Below are 26,825 nucleotides of genomic sequence, written 5' to 3' on the forward strand. Positions count from 1 at the left end.
TTCAGGGGAAGACCTGCCAGCAGAGAGTTGCAGTAGTCAAGTCTTGAAATGACAAGAGACTGAACAAGCATCTGGGCAGCCTGTATGGACAGAAATTGTTGAATCCTTCGGATGTTATAGAGAAGAAATCGACAAGAACGAGCAACATTAGCGACATGTGGGAAAAAAGACAGTTCATTGTCCATAGTAACACGATTTGGTCGTAAGTAGAGTAGGCTATATGTACAGTACTGTGAAATGATGCCGGAAGCTGGTACACACTGTCGTATGCCGTGGCCAGGGGCGTACGACACTCGTACTCGTCTCCCCTTCTGGGATTTTTGCTCACTGTTCTTGTGATCATTTTGACCCCACGGGGTGAGATCTTGCGTGGAGCCCCAGATCGAGAGAAATTATCAGTGGTCTTGTATGTCTTCCATTTTCTAATAATTGCTCCCACAGTTGATTTCTTCACACCAAGCTTTCTGGTGTCCTTTGACAGCTCTTTGGTCATAGTGGAGTTTGGAGTCTGACAGTTTGAGGTTGTGGACAGGTGTCTTTTATACTGATAACAAGTTCAAACAGGTGCCATTAATACAGGTAACAAGTGGAGGACAGAGGAGCCTCTTAAAGAAGTAGTTACAGGTCTGTGAGAGCCAGAAATCTTGCTTTTTTGTAGTTGACCAAATACTTATTTTCCACCATAATTTGCAAATAAATTCTTTAAAAATCAGACAATGTGATTTTTAGGATTTTTTTTTCAATTTGTCTCCTAAAGTTGAAATGTACCTATGATGAAAATGACAGACCTCTCTCATCTTTTTGAATGGGAGAACTTGCACAATTGGTGGCTGATTAAATACTTTTTTGCCCAACTGTATGACAGAAACTGTACATGACATGGTAGAATCCCAATTAGAATCCAAAAAAGAGTTAATATGTAAAAACTAGAGTGTACTGGTTTGTAAATCTCATAAACCCATATTTTATTCATGATAGAAAATAGAAAACATATCAATTGTTTAAATTGGGGAACTATTTTAAGGAAAAAAATTTTGCATTTGATGGACATATTGTTAAAAATATTTGGGTCCAACAAAAGGCTAGAAAATAAGTGTTGCTAAAAAGAAACAGCTGGAGGAACATTGTCCAATAATTATTAATTAGGTTTTATGGCAACAGACAGTAAAATTATATATATTCAGCTAGTGTAAAAAGAGTATCCGCAAAATAAAATTGTGAAGAATTTGAATATAATCTACAATACATTGTCATTAAAATATTCAAAGAATCTGGAGAAATCTCTTTGTGCAAGGCACACGTCCAACAATCAAGAACCATTACAATAAAAATAGGCACGAATAAAAAAAAAAAAAAAAAGAAAATGGCTCAGATATTTATTGTCTTGAACACAATTTGCTGTGCTATCCATGAAAGCAGGTTAAAGCTCTATCATTCAAAGAAGAAAATATATGTTAACATTATCCAGAAATCCTTACTTCTCTGAGCCAATATGGACTAAGGCAAAGTGTAAAACTGTTTTGTGTTTAGAAATTAGAAATTCTTTATGAAAACCATGAATGTCGCATCATTTCTACTAAAGAAAAGATAGACCATCCTGCTTGTTATTAGTGCTCAGTTCTCAGTTTAGGCACCAGAAAGGCACCATCAATGGTGAAAGGTATATACAGGTTTAGAGCAACATATGTGTCCATTAGAATAAAGGCCTTTATAGGGAAGGCCTTGCATATTTCAGCAATACAATGCTAAATTGCATACTGCATCAATTACAACAGCATGGATTTGTAATTAAAGAGACTGGGCATTGAAATGGCCTGCCTAAAGTTCAGAGCTTTTAACAAGTAAAAACTGTTGGTGCATCATGAAATGAAAAATCTGACAAAAAGGACCAGGTCTGTTGAGTATGTAGAAGACAAAAATGGAGCAAAATTCCTCTTCCAAAACTCCATAGTAAGCATTAGAGATGCTAGTAGCATGGGATGGGTGTAGTCATTTTTATGTATTAATCAATTATCATTGTTTTTTTAATTTTAAATATGAATAAAATGTTAAATTATGAACATATGAGTGTGTGTGTGTGTGTGTGTGTGTGTGTGTGTGTGTAAAAACAAAAACAAATAAACTGTCTGCTTCTTGTGAAGGATTCTGTTCCTGTTTAAAGCCATAACGTATAATGCCAGACCAATTAAAACAAATAAAAAGCATTATGCATGATGGGCACATCGCTTTGTGATCTTTGGCATAGTGTAAATCTGGTCTTATCAGACCACAGTACTTGTTTCAGTTGCTCAACAGTGCAACCAATATGCTTTCTATTGAATTTTCACCTAGAATCTAAATTGTTTTCCCCATTAGCATAAATAACAAGTGATTGATGCTAATAATCTCAATAATTTGCTCCTTTGAAACACACTATATTTTCCAGAACCATGGGAAATGTCTTTTAACATGGCTGTTTGTTAAATGAGAAACTACACAATGCATTAGTTAATGTTAAAATAATTTTTGCCATCTGAAACATATTAATTGCTGCAATAATGATACAACAAAATCTTTGAAGATTATATAAATACAAACAGCAATCTTTTTTTGGTGTGCAATGTATGAGCAATTTACTCTCATTGCATGGTTTTAAAAACTTTTTTTGCACAAAATGGAAATCATCATCTTGTGAGACCAAGGACATAGAGTATGTGCAGTAGATAAGGCCAGTTGGATAGCCTTTTACTTGAACATATGGGTGAGAAGCACACCACTTTCAGGACGACACACACTATGAAATATTCCTTGAGTTGCACCGTAAAGCGGCGCATTGGCACAGAAGTAAGAGTTAATAATGAAAATGTAAAAAACCGACTTAGTTGCTGGCAAGTTGATATTATCAACCATTTTAATCAAAGTAATATATCAAGAACTTAGAATAAGTAGATAAGATGTAAGATAAGCTTAGATGTACCAACTAAGAATGTAATGGCAAGCATAATTTAATATAAACATTTAACACAATGTGGTCTAGTGGTTAGGATGCGGTGCTCTCACCGCTGCGGCCCGGGTTCGATCCCCGGTCAGGGAACCAACCCTAGCCACTCTTAGTGCCGGTCCCAAGCCCGGATAAATGGGGCATTAGGAAGGGCATCCAGCGTAAAAACATGTGCCAAATGAAACATGCGGATGAACTGCTGTGGCGACCCCTGATGGGAGAAGCCAAAAGAAAGATATTTAACACAACTACAGTACCTTACTATTTTATATAGACAAGTATGCTTTGATATACTCTGCTTTTTCTGTTGGTGGAGTTAGTGTGAACAGTAAACAAATTGTGTAAGTTGTTAACACTATGAATGCACAATGGTATTCAAGATAATAGATGAAGGTTTACCAAAAGTATAAACATGATGATGGCAGCAACATGCTTTGGGGGTGTTATTCTGCAGCAGGGAAAAATGGTCAGGGTTGAGAGAAAAGAGAGATATACTCAATAGAACCTATTCCACAGTTCCACTTTGAAAAGCTGATAACAGGTGATAAAACAGTCAGCCATAGACTGGCCTCCACAGAGGAGTGAAAACTTTATTATACAGGCAGTATAGGATCAGAATAGGATCAAAATGTGCTTAGTGCAAAGGGAGGTCATACTAAAAAAGTGACATTTGAAAATAATATATATATAATAAATCAGACGATTATTATTATTATTCTTTTTCGATTAGACTGTAGTTTAAGTTTCAGGGATGAGGTCAGACAGGGGCTTGGTGTTGATAAAGAGGTGCTGAATGATTGGGCAACTACTGCAGACGTGATAAGGGAGACTGCTAGAAAGATACTTGGTGTGACATTTGGAAATAGAAAGGAAAACAAAGAGATGTGATGGTGGAATGAGGAAGTACAGGAAATCATAAGGAGAAAGAGGTTGGAGGAACAGAATTGGGATCGGCAGAGAGGTGAAAAAAGTAGGTGGGAGTACAAGAAGATGCGACAGCAGGTAAAGAGGGATGTGGCAAAAGCCAAGGAAGAGGCATATGAGGAGCTGTATGAGAGGTTGGACACTAAGGAAGGAGAAAAGTATTTGTACCGATTGGCCAGGCAGAGGGACTGAGCTGGGAAGGATGTGCTGCAAGTAAGAGCAATAAAGGATGGAGATGGAAATGTGTTGACTAGTGAGGAGAGTGTGTTAGGAAGGTGGATGGAGTAGTTTCTCTCACAATGTGGGCTTCATAGATAATTGAAGCAATTAATTGTTGGTGTCTTTAATATTCATTTTGATAATCAGAAAGACTCCTGAAGAAGAGCAGTTGTGTCTATTCTAGATTCAATAGGAATTAATCAGAATATTATAGGACCCACTCATAGTGGTGGGCACACTCCTGATTTAATATTAACAATTGGATTCAATATAAAAATTTAAGTCATATTTCCACAGTCTGAAGCTATTTCAGATCATTACATCATCTTTTAAAGTCTGCCTCAGTCATTGCATTAGTACCCCGCCACGTTACCGTGTTAAGCATATATTCACGTCAATTACAGCAGCGAGTTTTATCAATACTCTTCCGGAGTTGTCAACATTAATTAGATCTCCGTCTGACCCCACAGGGTTCGATGGGGCCACTGAATGTCTAGAATCAATGTTCCGTTACACTCTAGATGAAGGTATAATGACCATACATTAAAACAGAACCTTAAAACAGTACCTTAAAACAGACCACCTGGAAATTAGAATGTACATGGCATTAAACCAAATGGACAGTATTTCAAATAGCATGGAAAGAGAACCTCCTGAATTATAGAAAAACTCTTAGTGCTGATAGATCAGTATCTTTTTCTACCCTCACATAAAATTACAAGCATAATCATAGATTTTTATTCAGCACCGTAGCAAAATTAACAGAAAATAAAAGCACTAACATGCACACCATTAATTGGTAGTAATGATTTCATTAACATTCAAATAATAAAGTTTAAAACATCAGGCAAAAAAATCCAGACAATTAATATAAATCCAAACTATTTTATAAATAACCCTGTAGACAGCAGTGTAATTATAACAGCCAATCAATTACAAAGTTTTACTCATATTCAAGAGAATGACTTAATTTCATTTATTTTCTTCATGTATTTTCGATTCCTTTGCTTACAAGTTTCTTCAAAAAGATAATTCCAGAAGGAATTAAACATGTTCTAATAATAATAATAATAAACTCTTCCATCAGCAATTAAGTACCTAAATCCTTAAAAACTGGAAGTTATCCACCCCCTAATTAAGAAACCTGACCTTGACACTTGTCAGCTGTCCAACTATAGGCCAATATCAAACCTCTCCTTTATCTCCAAGATTTTAGAAATGGTTGTAGCACAGGAGTTATGGTCACATTTACTTAGGAATAACATTTTTGAAATATATCAGTCAGGATTTAGGCCTCATCATTGACAGAGACAGTGCTAGTTAAGGTGATCAAATGACTTGTTTTTGGCCTCTGATCAGGGTTTTGTCTCTTTGCTCATTTTGCTTGACTTTAGTGCAGCTTTTGACACCATTGATCATAATATCCTCCTTGCTAGACTAGAAAATGTTGTTTGAATTAAAGGGAACAGCTCTCTCCTGGCGTAGGTCTTATTTTACTGATCGCTATCAGTTTTACTTTTACTGATGTAAATGGTAAGTTTTCCACACTCTCTGAGGTAAAGTTTGAAAAGAAAAGAGTGCAGGCAGGGTGGATTGGGTGGAGAAGAGTGGCAGGAGTGATTTGTGATAGAAGGCTATCTGCAAGAGTGAAAGGGAAAGTTTATAGGACTGTAGTGAGACCTGCTATGTTGTATGGTTTAGACACAGTGGTATTGACTAAAAGACTGGAGGTGGAGATGGCAAATCTAAAGATGATGACATTTTCATTGGGAGTGACGAGGATGGACAGGATCAGGAAAGAGTTTATTAGTGGGACAGCGCATGGAGGGCATTTTGGAGACAAGGTGAGGGAGGCGCGATTGAGACGATTTGGACATGTGCACAGGAGGGATATGGGGTACAGCGGGGAAATAAGTATTTGACACATCAGCATTTTTATCAGTAAGGGGATTTCTAAGCGGGCTATTGACACAAAATTTCCACCAGATGTAGCCATCAAACCAAATATTGAATTCATAAAGAAAGACTTTTGAGCACCTGAGAGGGTAGTTTAAAGTCCCTTAAGCGTCTCAGATGGTACAGACGCTGCCCGGCCTTCTTCAACAGGGTGTTGAAGTGACAGGACCAAGACAGGTCCTGTGTGATGTGAACACCAAGGTACCGGAAACTGTCCACTCTCTCCACTGGGGTCCCGTTGATGGTCAGCGGTTGGTATGACCGCTTCTGCTTCGTGCTGAAGTCCACGATCAACTCCTTAGTCTTGCTGACGTTCAGGAGAAGGTTGTTCTCCTGGCACCATCTCTCCAGGTTTTTAACCTACTGTAGGTAGGCCGTCTCGTCTTTGTTGGAGATCAGGCCCACCACAACAGTGTCGTCAGCAAACTTGATGATGGTTGTGGAGTTGGAAGTGGCCACACAGTCATATGTGTACAGTGAGTACAGCAAGGGGCTCAGAACACAACCCTGGGGAGCTCCAGTGCTGAGGGTGAGGGTGGATGAAGTGTGTTTGCCCACCTGTTCGGCTTGTGGTCTGTCAGTCAGGAAGTTAGAGATCCATTGACACTGCGGCAGGCTGAGTCCCAGGACCTCCCACTTAGAGGTGAGTGTGGAGGGAATTATGGTGTTAAATCATCAGCAGGTACTGTTGTTTTAAAGAAAACTATAAGTAATGCACTGAACAGCCATTGCATCCATGCACGCTCACCACGCAAGACTCCATTGCTGAACAGAAAGCAAGTTGAGGTTCGGATAAAGTTTGCGAAAGAGCATTTAGAGAAGCCTGTGGATTATTGGAAGACTATAGTATGTTCAGATGAAAGCAAAATTGAGCTTTTTGGCAGTCATTTTACACACCATGTTATTAGAAGAAATGGCACTGCCCACCACCCCAAGAACACCATACCAACAGTTAAGTTTGGGGGTGGAAGCATCATGGTTTGGGGCTGCTTTTCAGCAAGGGGTACTGGCAGACTTCATACTATTGAATGCAGGATGAATGGAGAAATGTACCGTGACATTCTAGATAAAACTCTGCTGCCATCTACCAGAAAGCTGAAAATGAAAAGAGGGTGGACATTTCAGCAAGCAATGATCCCAAACACAAGGCCAAGGAAACAATGAAGTGGTTTCAAAGAAAGAAAATCAAGTTGCTTGAATGGCCCAGTCAATCACCTGACCTAAATCCCATAAAAAATCTATGGAGAGAACTGAAGGTCAAAATTCATAAAAGAGGCCCAAGGAACCTTCAAGATTTAAAGACCATTTGTGTGGAAGAATGGGCCAGAATCACTCCTGAGCAATGCAGACGACTGGTCTCTCTATACAAGAGGCGTCTAGAAGCTGTAATCACCAACAAAGGCTTTTCTACAAAGTATTAAATAAAGTGTGTTCAATACTTATTACCTGTGTCATTTCACTTTATTTATTATGACTCAACTTGTATACTTAAATGTTCTGATTTCTTTATATGAATTTAATATTTGGCTTGATGGCTACAACTGGTAAAAATTTTGTGTCAATTGCCCACTTAGAAATCCCCTTACTGATAAAAATGCTAATGTGTCAAATACTTATTTTCCCCGCTGTATATATATATATATATATATATATATATATATATATATATATATATATATATATATATATAATATACACACACACAGAACAAAATTATAAACGCAACACTTTTGTTTTGCTTTCTCCTTATGCGTTTCTTTACTTCCTCATTTCACCACAATGTCTCTTTGTTTTACTTTCCAGCACCACTTCACCACCACCGAGCCCCTGTCTGACCTCTGAATCTCACACTACACTCTTCCTCCTTAATTTTTCACCATCTTATTCTTCTTTCAGTCCTAACTCTCCTTCTCTTCTTCTTCACCTCCAAAATCATCCTACAGACCACCATCCGATGCTGTCTAGCTACACTGTCCGCTGCAAACACCTTACAGTCTCCAATCTTCTTCAGGTTGCATCTCCTACAAAGAACATCTTTGTGTGCACCTTCCTCCACTCTTATACATCACCCTATGCTCCTCCTTCCTCTTAAAATACGTATTCACCACTGCCATTTCCATTCTTTTAGCAAAATCTACCACCATTTGCCCCTCCACATTCCTCTCATTAAGACCATACCTACCCATCACCTCCTCATCACCTCTTTTTCCTTCACCAACATACCCATTAAAGTCTGCCCCAATCACTTATCTTTCTTTCCTAGGTACACTCTCCACCACTTCATCTAACTCACTTCAAAATACTTCTTTCTCCTCCATCTCACAGCCCACTTGTGGAGCATAGGCACTTAAGACATTTATCATCACCTCTTCAGCTTCCAGCTTCAGGTTCATCACACTGTTCACCTCCACTACATTCTGCCTGTACTCTTCCTTCAGAATCACCCCTACAACATTTCTCTTCCCATCCACAACATGAAAAAACAGTTTAAACCCACCTCCAATGTTCCTGGCCTTAATCCCTTTCCACTTGGTCTCCTGAACACACAACATGTCTACCTTTCTCCTATCCATCATATCAGCTAACTCTCTCCCCTTACCAGTCATAGTACCAACATTTGAAGTGCCCACCCGAACCTCCACTCTCCTCCACTTCTCATTTTCTTGCTGTCTCTGTAGACGTCTTCCTCCTTTCCTTCTCCTCCTTCAGCCAACAGTAGCCCGATTTTCACCTGTACCCTGTTGGCTAACAATACCTGTGGCGGTCGTTGGTAACCTGGTTCTCGACCAATCCAGTATGAAATTTTGGTTTGTGGTCTGCATATTTGATTTAGCACATGTTTTACGCTGGATGCCCTTTATAACACAACACTCCCCATTTATCCGGGCCTGGGACCGGCACTAAGAGTGCACTGGCTTGTGCAAATGGCTTGTGCAATTGGCTTGTGAGTGCACTGGCTTGTGCAACCCTAATGGCTGGGTTTTGTATTTTCTACAAATAAATGCTTTAAAGGACAATGTGTTTATTTGGTAGTTTATATTATTACATTATTTGGTAGTTTAATTTCTTTCGAAAATGTTAATTTTACCTAATACAAAACTTATAAAACTGAAAATTTTGCAGGGGCGTTTTAATTTTTTCCCAGAGATTTATGTCTGCCATTTCAACTCAGAGAAGCATTTATGTAAATTGGTGGTTTCTGAGGGTGGTAATTCTAATAAACATATCCTCTGCAGCAGAGGGGACTACCTTGTGATTCTAATGAGAGAACGTCATGTGTTTGCCAAGCTGTCATTAAAGCTAAATGTAGCTACTTTGGCCAATCTGAAAAAAAAAAAAAAAAATATTATATCAATAGAAACAATAAAAATAAAGAAAAACAACTGAAGGAGAGGGTGTGTTCAAACTCTTGACTGGTACTGTACTGTATACACACACACGCACACACACACACACACACACACACACATATATTTATTTATATGTGTGTGTGTGTGTGTGTGTGTGTGTGTGTGTGTGTGTGTGTGCGTGTGTGTGTATACAGTACAGTACCAGTCAAGAGTTTGAACACACCCTCCTTCAGTTGTTTCTATTGATATAATATTGTTATATATATATATATAAAATAACATTGAACACAATGAACTGTCAGGATAGAAAATTATATTTAGAGAGTTTCTCCAAATGCATATATGTATGTGCATTTTTATGTTAATATATTATACAAAAGCAAAATATGATTGTTTAAATATGATTTTTAATAAAATATAATTGCTTATATTACAATAGAATGTGTACATTAAACGTAGTAATTTAGTAATTTGAAAACATTTGTCAAAAAGAAATTACAAAATATATATACAGTATATATACAGTATATATATATATATACAGTATATATATATAGAGAGAGAGAGAGAGAGAGAGAGAGAGAGAGAGAGAGAGTCATTGTTTTTTCATTTCCTACGTAGTTCCGTTTTTTTTTAGGAAAGGGCCTATTGAAAACACCTACTTCCGTTCAGTGGGACGATTCTGTGAATCACGGGGCGAATCAGAAACCTCAGCAGGCAGAACAATCGTGGGCCTTGTTTAACTGTTATGGTAAGCTTTGGATGAGATCTTAAGAGTAATTATTTAACGTGTTTTTTGCTTTACTTTACTACCTTTAATTCGTGAACCCGTGTTCTTCCGTGAATACAGGCTAACCGTTCGATGTATTTTAAGGTAAATAGAATGACATTTTACTGTTTTTAAAATAACCGTTTGGATAGTGACACTTGGAAATATTTTACGATTAACCAACTAGCTAACTAACAAATGAACAACCCGTTATTATTTTATCTGTCCACAGACTTTGAATTTCTCTGTAAAACTGCTCTGTATTACATAATACACAGTTAATTTAACGAATTACATGAGTTACTAAGTGCTGTAGAACAGAAACGTGAAAGATTTGGATAAGATCGCCGTTATATACTTATATATTTTTACGATACCCTTTACGCCTAATTAATTTCTGCAATTTTAATCAGCCGATATTTTGGCATTAGAATGTGTGTATGTACTGGTGGGGTTTTTAACCGTGCAGTGATTGTTGAAAAAATCTCAGAATGAGCATGATGAATCGATAAATGGGCTACCGTGGAAGAAGACTCCGATTTTTGTCAACCAAGAACAGAAGCTGAGTCTGCATTGGGCTCACCAAGACATTTTAAGGCTGGAAAAACATAGCCTGGGAAATTTTCATTTCTGATGAGGGTCAGAATTTGGAGCCTCTGGTGTGAATCCTTAAACTTAACCTGGCTTGTTTCTAAATTTCAGGTTGGTGGATGTGGTTTACTGGTGTGGGGATTGTTTTGATGACATCCTTTTTACATCTTTTTAATCATCACTTAATCAAAGCTTGAGTTCCACAGCCTGTTTATGTATCATTACAGATGACATGCTTTTTTCAAAGGCCATATTACCCATCATCTAATGGTTTAATCCGGCATGATATGCACCATGGCACAAAGCAAAAAACGTCTCCCAGTTTCTCCCAGGGCGTTCCCAGTTACCGGATAAGAATGAATTAGAAAGCATTTGGGATGTGTACAAGAGGAGTGGGAGATTAACAGCATGAAAGTGCCCCTAAAAGATATGCAGGAATCATGTTATGAAACCATGTCAACATGGACCAGAATCTGAAAGAATGTTTCTTGTACAATTAGTGCCACAAGCAATGAGGCTGTTTTGATTGAAAAGGAAGGACCTAGTTGTGACTAATAAAGTTCTTGGTTATATATGGTACAATAGAGAGAATCTTTTTTCTTTTTAAGAGTTTAGTATACTGTTACTATTAACTTTTATCTGTGCACTGTATTTGCACAAGCTGATCAATATCTTGTTGCGTCCAACATGAATCTTAGACTACAGCTTATGTAGCACTGTTATTACAGTATTTAAGGAACAGCATGTACTTGCAACAAATGCACTTACTTTAATGATATAATCTAAATTATTTCCTGACAGATTTCCTGAAACTGAAGCTACATTTCTGAACTGGTGAGGGCTGCATTTGGAGCAGCATTATCAACGTGCCTTATCTGGACGCATTATCAACGTGCAAAATATTTGGATCTGTTAATAACGTGAATTAATACAGTGGAATACGTGCCTGACTCAACCTCTCCAATGGAATTGTTTTTTAAGGACTTGATTTTTTTCTAAAGTATCCAAAATTTTGAATTTGTAAGTAGTACTAGACACTAGCATTTGAAGGGAAACATTTCCTCAAAATGGATCAGCAAGCAAGTGGAGCAGATGACCCCAATAGACCCCCTAAAAAAAAATCAAATGAGGATGATAGTAAAAACAAAAAGCTGGTATGTACATATTTTCATTTCTTTTGTGCTGTACAATCTTATAAACTGTGTTTGAAGTTAACAGGCCTTGTAGTTATTATTTTCTTTACTTGCTTGTTAATAATTGTTTTCAGTTATTATTACTTCTTTTCTTCAAAAGTACTTGTTTTTACAGCACATAACTTTTTTCAATGCTTGTCAAGATATTTTCTATGCTAATGTTAGTGTAACATTACATGTTCGGATCTAAAGATGGTCTTATGCCATGACTTCTCCTCCCCTTTATTTTGTATGCCACTTTGGGTGAATCATGAATAGCTTACTTGTATGCAAATCCTACATTTTAACCTTATTAGGTATTATTAATTAGTTACAGTTGTCAACTTTTTAACTGGTCCTTCTAAAATTTCTGTACTTTATTAGATATTTTGCATAAATATTGTCATTGTGATTGGAGCCATAATTTTTGGCCAAACAATCACGCAAAACTTGCTATCAATAATTATATTATTATTATATATTAATGAATTGTCCACTATTATGTGAGAGGTGTGTGTTTTTTTTTATTTACATTTATATATTATTTATATACACATATAGAATTTCTTTTTTTTTCCCCTTTCTTTCTTTTTTAGGGGTGTAATGGCGCACGTATTCATACCGATAATGTTCGTAAAAAAAAAAAAAAAAAAAAAAAAACAGGTACTTTTTTTTTGTAGGATTTTTTTTCCCCATTAAACTTTACAACATACATAACAATGCCAGGGTATAAAAAAGACACTAGAGTTAGCGTAGTGTCACTGTGTGTGAGGTATGTTCATAGGAAAGGATGGCAGTGTTATGATGAACTTTGATGAACTTTGATAATCCGAACAATTTTCGTCCCATCTCTAATCTTCCATTTCTTCGCCAAAATTTAAGAACAAACAGTGGTTTCTCAACTACTTTCGCATCTCTTTACTAATGATCTTTTTGAGCCACTTCAGTCTGGTTTCCGTAAAATCCACAGCACTGAAACGGCGTTAGTAAAGGTCACTAATGACTTCTTAATGGCTTCTGAATCCGGCCGTCTATCTATATTGATTCTTCTTGATCTTAGTGCCGCTTTTGACACTATAGATCACGCAATTTTGATCAACCGCTTAGAGACTGTCTATGGGGTTTCTGAATCTGCATTGGAGTGGTTTAAGTCCTACCTTTCTGACTGTAAGCAGTTTGTTGTGATGGGTGATTGCAAGTCTAAGGTTGGTGTGGTGCAATCTGGTGTTCCTCAGGGATCGGTTTTGGGCCCATTACTTTTTAGTTTAGTAACTTAACTAGTTTAGCTTTTCAATTCCAAAATAAAAAAAAAAATTTGGGGGTGATATTTGACGCCAATTAACATTTGACCATCATGTTCTTAGCACTGTCAAAGCGTAGTTTTTTCATCTTAGAAACATTGCTAAATTACGTCCCATGCTGACTTTCTCTGTGGCTGAAAAGTTGATGAACACTTTTGTATTTTCACGTCTTGACTACTGTAATGCTTTGCTGGCTGGAGTTCCTAAAGCTACCCTAAGTAAATTACAGTTGGTACAAAATTCAGCTGCTAGAATTGTGACTAGGACCAGTGCAAGGGAACACATTACACCTATCCTGGAAAAATTGCACTGGCTTCCTGTTAGTTTTCGCATTGATTTTAAAATTCTCATGCTCACTTATAAGGCCTTGAATAATTTGGCCCCTCAATATCTGTGTGAGCTGTTAACCCCCTTTTGTCCTTGCACTTTAAAAAATGGACCAATACTTTTTCAATAGTTTTTCCAGGAGAATGGCTGCTGTAAAAGAAGAAATAAAAAAAAATAAAATAAAATGCGAGGACCTTTAAAACATTAATAACTCATTTTATTTTTCTGTCAGTGGTTTGGCCTTTCTTGACAAATAATTTACCCAACAAAATACCATAAGCATAACATTATGGTGTTTTTCTTCTTCCCAATATACAATCCTCCTTAAATTCTGATGGTTAACCAAACATGTAGGCCGAAAAGTATATAGCAAAGTATAGTGCAGATAGCAGAAATCAGACTGGGTATGCAACTTTTATTTAGCATGTATGTGATAAAAATCTTTGCCGAAAAGATTAGCACATTATTGAAGCTTGAGCATTGTAAATTACAACAGCAAAATATCTACTTTGAATACAATGAAAGCACTGGCAGGCAAGAATATGTAATATGTATCCACCAATAAAATCATCCTTACACTCAGGAGCTTCTTTTTACGTATTGCTTATGCTCACATGAAAATGTTTTTCTTTAAAAAAAAAAACTGCAATATTATCATGTACAGTATCTTACAAAACTTGAGTACACCCCTCATATTTCAGCAACAATTTTAGTATATCTTCTCAAGAGACAATACTTTAGAAATGAAACTTGGATATATTGTAGAGTTTAGAGTAGTCAATCTGTAGCTTGAATAGCAGAACAGATTTACTGTCCTCTGAAAATAACTCAACATACAACTATTATTGTTAAAATTACTGGCAACAAAAGTGAGTACAGTACAACCTAAGCTAACATGTCAAACAGCGTGTCCAAAGTGTCAAAATTTTGTGTGAGCACCATTATTATCTAGCACTGCCTCAATCCTAAGGGGCATGGAATTCACCAGAGCTACACAGGTTGTTGCTGGGATCCTCTTAAAAAAAAAAACTTTCTTTCGGCTTCTCCCATTAGGGGTCGCCACAGCTGATCATCCTCATGTTTTTACACTGGATGCCCTTCCTAACGCAACCCTCCCCATTTATCCGGGCACCCCGTTTATCTGGGACCGGCACTAAGAGTGGCTGGGGTTGGTTACCTGACCGGGGATCGAACCTGGGCCGCAGCGGTGAGAGCGCCGCATCCTAACCACTAGACCACCATCCTCTTCAACTTCGCTATAATGACATCACGGAGCTGTTGATGTTAGACACATGGCGCTTCTTCACCTTCCGATTGAGGATGCCCTACAGGTACTCAATAGGGTTTAGGTCTGGAGACATACTTCTCAATCACTTTCAGCTTTTTCAGCAAGGCAGATGTCATCTTGACAGTGTGTTTGGAGTTGTTATGTTGGAAAACTGCCGTTCGGCCCAGTTTCTGAAGGAAGGGTTCTGCTTCAGAATGTCACAGTTCATGTTTGAATCCATGTTTCCCTCAATGAACCGCAACTCCCCAGTACAAGCAGCACTCATACAGCCCCAGACCATGATGCTACTGCCACCGTGCTTGACTTCAGGCAAAACACAATTTTCTTAGTACTTCTCACCAGGGTGTCGCCACACAAACAAGTTTATCTTAGTCTCAGACCACATGACATGGTTCCAGTAATTCAAGCTCTTGGACAGGTTTTCTTCAACAAACTGTTTGCAGGCTTTCTTGTGAGTCAGCCTCAGAAGAGGCTTCCTTCTGCGACAATGGCCATACAAACCGGCTTGTTGCAGTGTGAGGCGTATAGTCTGAGCAATGACAAGCGGACCTCCTGCTTCTACAACCTCTAAAGCAATGCTGGCAGCACTTATGTGTCTGTTTATTTTGGCAGCACTTATACATCTATGAGGCCTGTATTGAGAGGGACCCACCTTGGAATTCCTCTGTATGACCCTGGCCATTGTACTGTAACTCAGTGTCATGGTCTTACCGATCTTCTTATAGCCCGGGCCACCTTTGTGGAGAGCAACAATTCTAATGATCAAATCTTTGGAGAGTCTTGTTGGCCGTGTTGAACATCCAGTTGTACTCAGAGCACCACATTTTTGGAGCTCTAATACAAGATACACAGACTTGTATGGTCCTGTCAAGCAGACAAAATCATGAACATGATGAATAGAACATGTGTCTTTGCATGGTAAAACAACATACAGCTGTTATCTCTTAGGTGCACTCACTTTTGTTGTCAGCTATGACAATAATGGCTGTATGTTGAGTTATTTTCAGAGGACAGTAAATCTATACTGCTGTACTAGTTGCACATTGACTATTCAAGTTTAATTTCTATAGTTTAAGTCGCTTTTAGAAGAAACTAAAATAGTTGTTGAAATGTGAGGAGTGCACTCACTTTTGTGAGATACTTTAATTTCAGATATCATTGGCTGACATTGTTTTGGAAATGAGTTCTGATTATTGAACCTTTGGCATAATTACATGTATTTCCTCTGTGATTTATTTTTCATTTGTTGATAGTTCTTTTAGTTATATAAAAAATGTAGAAATCTTGGTATGTTGGAGCAGAAATGCAACTATTCAATAACTTCAGTAGTGTATTATTAAATGCATTGTTATACTTTCATAAAATGTTATACTTTTTACTTGTATTCAGACAAAGCATTCAGGTCTAAAGTTATTTAGAATGTTTAGTGATTGATGCAATAACCTTTAGCAGCAACTTTTTCTTAATTTGTAGTACACTGGTTGCTGTATTTGAGTGTACCTTTCGAGATGCCTTTTTGTCCTATAGGGACAACTCCAAGCAACTCAGCCAAGTTGTGGCCCTTCTCAAGTATGATTTTTTTTTTTTTAACTAAGAAACTGCAAATATAAATGTCTAAAGACCACACACTAAATCAAGGATTGAATGCAGTCTAACCCATGGATCAAACTTTGGATCAAATTTTTCAACTGACAAACATTGGCTGACAGACATTGGCTACTGATAATCAACAGCAAGGACACTAGGAGAAAGACCCCCATTGTTATATAGACATGGACAAATTTGTTGGTACCCCTCTATGAAAAGGAATCTCTACAGATTCTCTAAAATAATTTGGAATGGACAAAAACATTATTGCCATTCATTGGTATTGATTTCATGTGTAATAAAAGTTTATTGATTACCTTTAGAGGCAATCACTGCAAACATGATTTCTGCAGCTCTCAGTAAGACTTCCGCATCTTTCATCATAATGAGTACATTTCTTCAGCTATTTCATGTTAGAAGGGTGCCTTTTGAGACAGCGTGTTTCAACTGCATGTTATAGATTTCATATTGGGCTCATAGAAGGCTAACTTCAGAATAGTTCAAAGTTGTTAGCTCTATCATTATCCCCTGGTGGAGGACCCATGATCTGTGACTGAGATATATTTCTTTTGGGCAGTATTTGTTCTAAAATGGCTTGGAAGTAGTTTAGAGATTACTGTGTCCTTCACATATTTATGGCTTCCTATGCCAGACAAGGCAATGCAGCCACAAATCATAATTTAGCCTCCTTCATGGTTCAGAGTAGGTGTCATACTCTTTTCTTTAAAAGCTTACAATATTTTGTCTGTGAATGCCCAGCCTCTCAAAAAGCAAAGGACATTGTCTCAGAATAATTGTGACTTATCAATATATCTTTAATTAAAATGTAACAAAAACAGTGTGAAACATCACTATACTCCAATTAGCTTTATTTCATTTCTAGGGGTACCAATAATTTTGTTTGTGTATGAGTAAAATAAGTGATCTTTTTAATCTGAAAATCATTGTTTATTGTGGCGCATTGGTGTGGCATCCACCTGTTAGATAATGTGTTGGAGAAGGAACTTGTGCACTTCAGAAAATAAATTGAATTATGAGGAATGATTATATTTTATAAATGCTAAATCAAAACATCAAGACAATGAACGGTCAAAAAACGTGTGAAAGGCAGCTCCAAGAATTTATAAAATTTGTTATTAAAAGGCATTCTCAACAAATTTTAACAAAATATTGGCATGGTTAATTAAAGTGTCTCCTAAAGACAGTGCCTCCTTCTCTATTATTTTTTTTTTAAATAATCTCTTATGATAGCAAAAATATAACTAATTTATTAAACACATAAAATGTATATAGAATTATGAAATAAAGAATATAAGAGGTGTAAAAAAGTTTTACCTCAGCTATATACTGGCACCATAATTTTTCAAGGATTGCAAAGAGTAATCTTCCCTATTTTGGGGAATCGTTTGTTTTGGTTCCTGCAGTAAAAGCTCAGATACAGGGACATGTATGGCAGATGCTGTACATAATCTAATCCTAATGTAAAACAGTTTTAAAAACTTTGTAATTGAAGATAATTATGTATTTATTGAGATATTAGTTTCCTGTCAAGAGCCGTTTATTTAACATCGCTGGAAATAGTTTCCAAAGTCAGTGCTTTACATGCCTTCATTTAAACAAAGATTTAATAAGGGTTTTCAGCTTTGTCCATTTCTGTGTTGGTGAAATGAGTGTGCTGATGTAATTTCGACATTCTTTCTCACTTCCTTAGTCGTGAGCTCATGCATCCTGTTTCAGGGCCAGGCACATTTAAGGTCTTTGCGCTGGCTGTTGTGAAACAATTTTAAACACGGGAAGGAAGTGAGCATTAATACAGATACAGCCCAGAGGGCAGACCACTATTTTGTAATTTCCAGGCAAGAACTGATGAGGAGCTGTGATTAAGGGAGGTTTAGCAACTATATTATAAATAAATATATACTATAATATACTATAAATGAAAGTTTAGATTTTGCTCACAGCCAGTGCTTTGCTAGTAATATGGATTTTTAGTTGTGGATACAGTGTCTAAATTGGTGTTATATTGCAGTCTGTATTCATTTAAAGCTTAGATTACTGTTTACATTTTGGATGATATGTTAACATACTGTATACCATTAACCTAACACAAAAACATACCATTGGATTTATATCCATCTTTGTTGTTACACAATGACACGTTCATGTTTACTTTCTCTTTTTAAAGTCTAAACCATATACACACATGCACACACACTCTTGCCTTTATCGTCATTCTTGTTGACTTTAACAGAGCACATTGATTACTTAAATAACCTACAGGTGTGCAATCCTTATTGCTCGATTCCTTCAGCTTTGCCACCATTCACACACTGCTGCTAGGCCACATACCCACTGCCACACACCAATTACAGAATAAAAATATAATGAACTTTGTTGAGGACAGGTTTGAGAATTGATCCTTTATTGAGGCGAGATTTTTGTACTGTGACAAAAAATGGTATGCTTCTTGGATCCTTGGGGTGCCCAGATCTAATTATGATGATTATTGATCCAGTGTTGAAGACTGATCTGGATGATTCTCAACAAAGCTGGGTTATAGTAGCTGATATAAATAAATGTCTGATGAGATAGTGAGATAAGTTTATAATTGCTGTTAATGTTCTATATTTGTCTTGTTTATGGTAAAATAAAAAGTATTTAGAGATACAACACATGGAAGTACTCACACCATAATGATGCCACAAATTATTATTATTTTTTTTAATTTTATTATATAGATTTTGTACTAATCTTATTTGGAAAACAAGCTGTCAGTTTTATGTTTCATTAAATATTTTAACATAAACTTGATCAGAAGGACACAGTGAAGTAAAGATTCAAAACTGTATTGCAAGAGTGTACAATTTAAATTGAGTGATAAAAAAATAAAAAAATCTTATAAAAACACTAACACTATGTAGAACTCAGGATTAGAATGCCCATCGTCTGCTTATACCATACACCAGAGGACAATTTCAGATTTTTAGTATGGTTTTGGGAGATTATCTTTGAAAGTACTAACCTGGATTACCTGTAAAAAAGTTTGGATGCAAAATATATCCACAAAACATAGCTCATGATTGGAACTGGATATCCTGGCTTATTGACAGAAATAATATCTATGACACTACTTTGCCACCAATAGAATATACAATTTGCATATATGCCATGTCCGGATGTATGTCTGGGTGTGCCCCTGTCATGCAAGACTTTTAATAATTTGAATAAGCTGGAAACTATAAAACAGCAAGGATCAGTTCACTTTCATAGTGTATGTAGAATTTAGAAATGTATAGTTATTGTTTAAAGATATAATTTACAAAAGTAGTATTTTATTTTTCTTAACAAATTTAGATATGTTCAGCACAAAACAGAAGTTTAACATAAGTGTCTGTCAAATGGATCACTCCCTTTTGGCACATTGAAGTGATCGTGAATACTTTGGTCTCATTTCTGTGTTGTCCCTTCCCTTCGACAGAACATACATATTAAAACATTGGCTGATGACATGGTAAGGTTTCACCTTTTGATTTTGTAATTTTGTTTACTTTAATTTTATTTGATTTTCATCTTCCTATCATGCAGATATGAAACTGGGAATTTTGAGAGAGCAAAGCACATAGACCAATTTATTATCTGATTAACCCTTCGTCACTTAATCAAAGTTATTGGTAGGCAATATGATATCAACAATATGAATTAATAAAGCTTTCTGCAATAAAGCTTTTTTAAATAGTCATTTTTTATGTGTGTATGTATGTTTGTATATATAAATGTATGTATGTATGTATGTATGTATTTGTAGCCAACACTGCCAATCAAAAGTTTGGACACACCTTAATCATTGTTTTTTCTTTATTTTCATTGTTTTCACATTAATTCTGTTGACAGTGAAATCTGAAATTTATAGTTCTAACCACAATGTCTAATTTGGACTCCTCAGACGAAGCAACAGTTTTCCACTGATCAGATATACATTCCTTTGCTCTTAATGGCCCAAGCAAGCCTCTTCTGCCAGTTGTTTTTTCTCAAGTAATTTTTTTTTGCTGCAAATTAACTGTGAAGGCTTGATTCCTACAGTCTCCACTAAATTAGGGCTGCGGCTATCGATTATTTTAGTAATTATATTATAATTCTAATGATTATGCTATTATACGAGTAAAAAGTACTTTTTCTTGATTAAAGAGCAATACTAAATACGAGAAAATAAGACAGATCTTTTAAAATAAACAAGACAGTTGTATTTCTTTTTAGAAAATTAATTTATTGCTGAAATTGCATACAAGTATATCCTATTTCTTAGCATTCGATTGTTTTGGCAACTGCATTTGGAGATGCATTTAAATTTGGCATGCATTTGTCAAGCTGTTATTAAAGATAAACGTAGCTACTTTCGACAATCTAAAATATAAAACATTATGGGTTGTTTAACAATTTTTGGTTTATTACTTAATTCCATACATGTTCTTTTATTTGGATGCCTTCATTATTGATGTACAATGTTGAAAATAATAAAAATTAAGAAGAGGAAGATGTGTCTACATTTTTGATTGTCAATGAATGTATGTATGTATGTATGTATTCATGTATGTATGTATTCATGTATGAAGTCTCCTCCAATAGTATTGGAATGGCAAGGGCAACTGTTTTTTGTTTATTACTGTACATGATAAAGAGATTTGGTTTGGTCAAAATATAAATATTAGACATCAGAATTTAATTGCCCGTTTCCTCATATTTACCGTATTTTCCAGACTATAAGCTGCTACTTTTCCACGCTTTGAACCCCGCGGCTTAAACAATGAAGCGGCTAATTTATTGATTTTTCTCGGGTTTTTCCCGGTTTGACAATCTTCAAGCCCCATAACAATCTTCAAGCCCCATAACATTAGACCAGTGAAATTGGCGAACGGGTTCAGGTGAACCAATGAAACTCTTAATTTTAAATCGCGCTCCCACTGAATCGGGCCGCACCACATCATAAATATAGATGATGTTCCTCTGACATTTGACCTGCCTCTCACTCGCACTGTCAACAGAAAATGCGAATCATTCGTCACACTAAAAACAACCGGGCATGAAAAAACGCACTTCACCTGTGTTCTGAGCTGCACGGCATCGGGAAAAAAGCTTCCACCAATGGTGATTTTTAAACGTATAGACAGGTGCGGCTTATTTATTTTCAAAATAAAAATCTTTGTAAAATTCAGTGGGTGCGGCTTATATTTGGGTGCGCTTAATAGTCCGGAAATTACGGTACATATAGATATATAGATAACAATATGGTTCGTAGCATTTCTTCCAAAGTGTTAAACATTTTTGGAATATGTGATTGACTAAGGTTTCTTGTTGCACTATTTATCTCTGATGCTTTTACTACATTATTTTATTAGTTTATTTAGGAGGCCCTTTAGTCTTCTTTATGGGAGGTGAAATGCATGTTTAATAAGGTTAAGGTTAGATTTTTTTTTTAATTGAGTAGTCTACAAACCGGCATTTATTTCCCTCTGGTGACATTGGGTCAGCTGTGTGCTGCAGCACTGCACTTTCAACAAAGTATGAGTGTAACAGCATCCAATCATCAAAGTTCAGTAAGACTATGCACCATGATAGTCTGAAGTATTGACTTGACTTGACTTGACTTGAAAGTAAGCATGCGGGATTATAATAGACAATAATAGTTCGCTCGGGTACCATTGCATGAAGCCATCTCCATGTAAATAACAACCATTAAAGATGGAATCCCAACATGTATTGTCATAATCATTATGTATTTAGTGTATAACAAAAGCCAAAGAATTGACTTTGCCAGTCCAATACTTTTAGGGGAATGTATATTTGAATGTATGGATCAGTGGATGAATGGATGGATGGGTGGGTAGATGGATAGATTGATAGATAGATAGATTTTCTTTGCTCTCCCAGTTTTAGTTTCATTTTTGCATAAGTGTGTGCTGTGAATTTTATTTTATAATTTTTTTTGTTTACTCGTTTATTTAATTATAATTTTAACCATATTTCCATGATCATCTTCAAAACCATGTTGCAAATGACAAGCTAACGGTGCATGTATTTTATTTATTTTTTCTTATTAACTGAGACTAAACTACTGGAAGACATCTTAATACATATAGTTTCCTCCTAATCCTTATTTTCTAACTCTAATAGTCAATCTTTGCGCTACCATGTTGTTATGGCACATTAATCGCATTGATCTCTTTATTTGTACTGCTGCTATGCCAATTAAACAGTGTCTGGTGATAACCGAGGCAAGGTTGATGAATGTGCTATTGTCTTGTTTTATGGTAATGATGCAGGTACAGCCAGGTCCATAAGGATTTGGACAAGAACAAGTTTCTTTTTTATTTTCGCTCTATATTGCATATATTAGCGTTGATCTGACTCAAATTATGTGTCGGAATAACAGCACAATGTAACAATGTTGAAAATTTTTCAAAATCTTCAGATCCCCACACTACCAATGTCTGTATTTTAAGTTCCTTATAAAAACATACACTTAATGCAATTATACACTAAATGCAAATTAAGTAGACATTGTATTGAAAAATTTATTAGACATTTTATTAAGAACAGATTTTTATCTGCTTAGCAATCCTATTATCTGATCCACGAGTTGATATGCATGTGAATCATCAGAATGGGTGTTTTCACTGACTGTGCCATGGTGGTTTGTGACAGACAGACCTGACCTGTCTGCATTGTCAAATTGAGTAACTAAACAGGTAATCAAGTGTTCCTACTAAATGTATAGGTGTGTGTAGATTTCAGTAGCATGTCATTTTTCATTGTATTTTGTATACATCCATTATCTTTAAGAGAAACATGATCTTTTTGATGCACAATTTCTGTTAACGTTTGATATAACTTTTCCCACAGCGTGACAGGATTACAAGCTTTCGAAAACAAGGCATAAAGAAGGAGAAGCCTGTTATCCAGCACCCAACAGACCCTAACTCCACGCATTCTGAACTACCTGTACCACAGCCGCTTTTTGATGAGCGTTCCTTAAACCTTTCTGAAAAAGAGATTGTTGACTTGTTTGAAAAGATGATGGTAAGTTACATTTTTAGCCTGACCTGGTTTTTTTTTTACTGTTTATATTTACACCTCAACACATTATAAAGTATTGTCATATAAATACATTTGTACTGCTTGAACTCTTTTGCTTAAATGCTTTTACCTTTGCTGTTGATAAATTATATGATCTGGCGTGACGTGGCAAAACAGAAACTCTTCACATATTTTACTGTTAATATTTAAAATATGCTCGCTGTTAGCCATTAGCTTGCATGAAATTTTATTGCAACAAATCCTGAGACATGTTGACAGCTATAGGATTCTACAATGTTGAACTAGTAAAACCAGACATAAAAGAAACAAGATAAGCTAGGAATATAAACAATGGACAGACAGAGTGGGGACATTAGGGTGTAAGCATATCATATACAGTATCTTATTGGATGTTGATGTTTTAGCCACTTTGTAAAATGTGCTTACAATACAGAAGCAAATAAGTCAAATTTCATAAGACACACATCTGACTGCTAATGCCAGTCAGCTCTTTGAACTCCGTTTAAAGATAAACTCTGGTCTGGTCTAGATGTGTGTCAACATTCTTCAATATATAGTCCTCAGAATGCCTATTTGAAGGAGCCTGAAAAGTATTCAAAAATCACACCTATAAAAGCAACTTAACAGAATAGAAAGGGTGACTGTAGTTGTATAGTCAGACTCTTTCAATCCCTGCTTTATGCTTATCCCCTGTCAACTTAGCAAATGCAAAACTTGTTGAAAAATTATTTACAATCAAGAAATTGCAACATTAATTAAGACCAGTAACAAGTGTGAGAGCTTTGGAAGAATGTGCAGGTCATGCCAAAAAATGTCTCTGAGCTGAAGTTGTTGTCATCTCTCTATTGTTGTATTGATCGTTTGATATATCTATAAACGACTTAAGTAAATTTTATTTATCAATTATAAACAAACAATTAATCTTAGAAGGGAAAAAAAACTAGGGATGCACTGAATATTTGGCCACCGGAAATTTTCGGCTGAAAATGGCCCAAAAGTGCATTTTCAGTTTTCGGCTGAAAGACTTTGATCACCGAAACAACGCGGCCGAACCAGTTTGTTGTGATGACGCAAACAGAAACCGCTGCCTGCACGTGCTTGTATGAAGCAACATGTCTGCGGTGTGGACGTATTTCAGTATATCTGAGAAAGACCCACGGATAGCGATTTGCAGTCTGCAAAACCTTTCTCCACGTCGGGTTTAATTTATCACCTTAAATCCAAAGATCCCAATCGCTATGCTGAATATGAGAGGAACGCGGCACAGAAAAGCAAAACCCCTCCGAGCATGCGCACTCCGTCTGTGGTAGAAGTTTTTGAAAAGGCAGGAAGTTTCCCAGTGATATTGTTGTATTGTTGTATCTTCAAGCAGTTGCAATTGTTCTGAATGCACTTTGTTTTTATGAAAGAACATATTTAATTTTACAACCTTTCAGCAGGCCAGAGGGCCTGTACATTATTATTTAATGTACACGAGTGCATTTAAATTAAACATTTAACATTTAAGTTTGAATTTCAATTTATTTTATCCTGTGCATTGTTGCAATGTGTTATAAATAAATATTTTCATAATTTGTAATTGATTTATTCTTTGAAACTTTAATATTAATTTATGCAATTGAAATGCCTTGATTTTAGTAAGGTTAGTACACAGTCATAGCCATAAATGCAATGGTAATAATTGGCATAATTTCTTTCGGTTTTCGGTTTTCGGCCTTGCTTGCCTCTTTTTCGGTTTTCGGTTTCGGCCAAGAATTTTCATTTCGGTGCATCCCTAAAAAAACCTATTTTAATATTTACCATTTTTTTTTCCAAAAAAGGTAAACAGAACAGTTGAGAGAAATAAGTACACTTCTATCATTCAATAATGCAATATTCAGTTGGTTAATCATCAAAGATGTATGACTGCCTATATAAACATTTCAATTTTGACAGTTTGTTGCTCTCTAGCTCTTATCTGTTTCTCAGTAAACGAGAAAACTTTTCCCTTATATGTCTATGCCAGTCAGGATTACAACACCACCACTATGAGAATCACTTTGATTTCTGAATTACATTTTACATCATTCTTTATCTTCTGTTTAAAGAAAATGTAAAGAATGCAGGAAGTAATATGTTCTGTGTCACTGACTTATCGAACAAAAATCGGTTTGTGTCACTTGGAAACTGCCTGTCCGAGCGCCTGCTGAATAACCCTGGAGCACCACAGGGAACCATGCTCTTCCCTTCTCTTATCACTCTGTTCATCAAAGACTTTAAATTAAAGCCAGATTGTGTGTTTGGGTACATCAGCGAAAAATAGGAAGGGAATAAGGTAAACAGATTTGTGCATTGGTGGAGGAAAAACCATTTGCTCCTGAGTGAGGGCAACGAGATGGTGGAAACTACTAAACTAAACAAAACTTTCCATTCCATCTTTATAACCACTTTTTTTCATGCTACTGGTGGAAGAGCCCTTTTACCGTCATGGGTAAAGATTGGTTAGTTGCCTAATAATTCCTTGGAGTTTATCGCTACAAACTGGACTGTAAGTCCAAAAACGTACAGAAAATAAACAGCATTCTCTTCCTGACATACTGGTCAAACAGCAATTCAAGATTTGGGGCAACAGTGTTTTTTCCCATGTTCCCACTGTCCACTATTCATATCCAAATGCACTGCAATTAAATTTTTATAAATGTTTCCCTTTTCCTTACTTTTTTACTCTATACAACAGTGCAGTTTTTTCCATTCTGTCACTGTATATATAGAATGAATCTTTGGGACTAATAAAGTTATCTACTTTTTCCATCTATATCCATCCAGCCATTAACACGATTGTGTACCATGAACTTTGTGGTAACGGTATGATTCAATTTAATTCAGTTGATTTTTATTTGTATAGTGCTTTTAACAATGAACATTGTCTCAAAGCTGCTTCTCACAGAAAATGTGGTGATTAAAGTGAATATGTTCTTTATAAGTAAGTTTGTCCCTGATGAGCGAGCCGGTGGCAACTGTGGCAAGGAAAAACTCACCGAGATGGCATAAGGAAGAAACCTTGAGAGGAACCAGACTCAAGAGGGAACCCATCCTCATCTAGGTTGTACCGAATGTCCATTTATAGCAGATATACGATGTTGCGGGGTACAGTGATGATGATCAGGAGCGAAAAGTAGTCCTGAATTTTAGCAATATTTCTAAGGTGATGAAGGCTTCCATGTTGTATAGTGAAATGTCTGTATACTTTTGGCCATACCGGTGTGCAAATAACTATGATGAAATAGATT

General features: G+C 36.2%; 1 protein-coding gene across 7 annotated transcripts in view; it reads left to right on the forward strand.

The window, feature by feature from the left end:
• The first annotated feature begins 10,054 nt into the window (after positions 1–10,054).
• The window catches only part of diaph2 (diaphanous-related formin 2), a 288,518-nt gene continuing 271,747 nt past the window's right edge, over positions 10,055–26,825 (forward strand). Inside the window, exons 1-4 of one of the 7 annotated variants that reach the window (XM_046849151.1) lie at positions 10,055–10,180; positions 11,591–11,943; positions 19,943–19,975; positions 23,362–23,538. In XM_046849151.1, coding sequence (XP_046705107.1) covers positions 11,857–11,943; positions 19,943–19,975; positions 23,362–23,538 — 297 coding nt within the window. In that variant the 5' untranslated portion in view covers positions 10,055–10,180; positions 11,591–11,856. Of the gene's footprint in view, positions 10,304–10,729; positions 10,901–11,590; positions 11,944–19,942; positions 19,976–23,074; positions 23,208–23,361; positions 23,539–26,825 lie in introns of those variants that run through there. The other 6 variants (XM_046849150.1, XM_046849156.1, XM_046849153.1 and 3 more) reach the window with 6 other exon arrangements.

This window comes from Silurus meridionalis, chromosome 5 (assembly GCF_014805685.1).
Source record: "Silurus meridionalis isolate SWU-2019-XX chromosome 5, ASM1480568v1, whole genome shotgun sequence".
Classification (NCBI taxonomy): Eukaryota; Metazoa; Chordata; class Actinopteri; order Siluriformes; family Siluridae; genus Silurus; species Silurus meridionalis.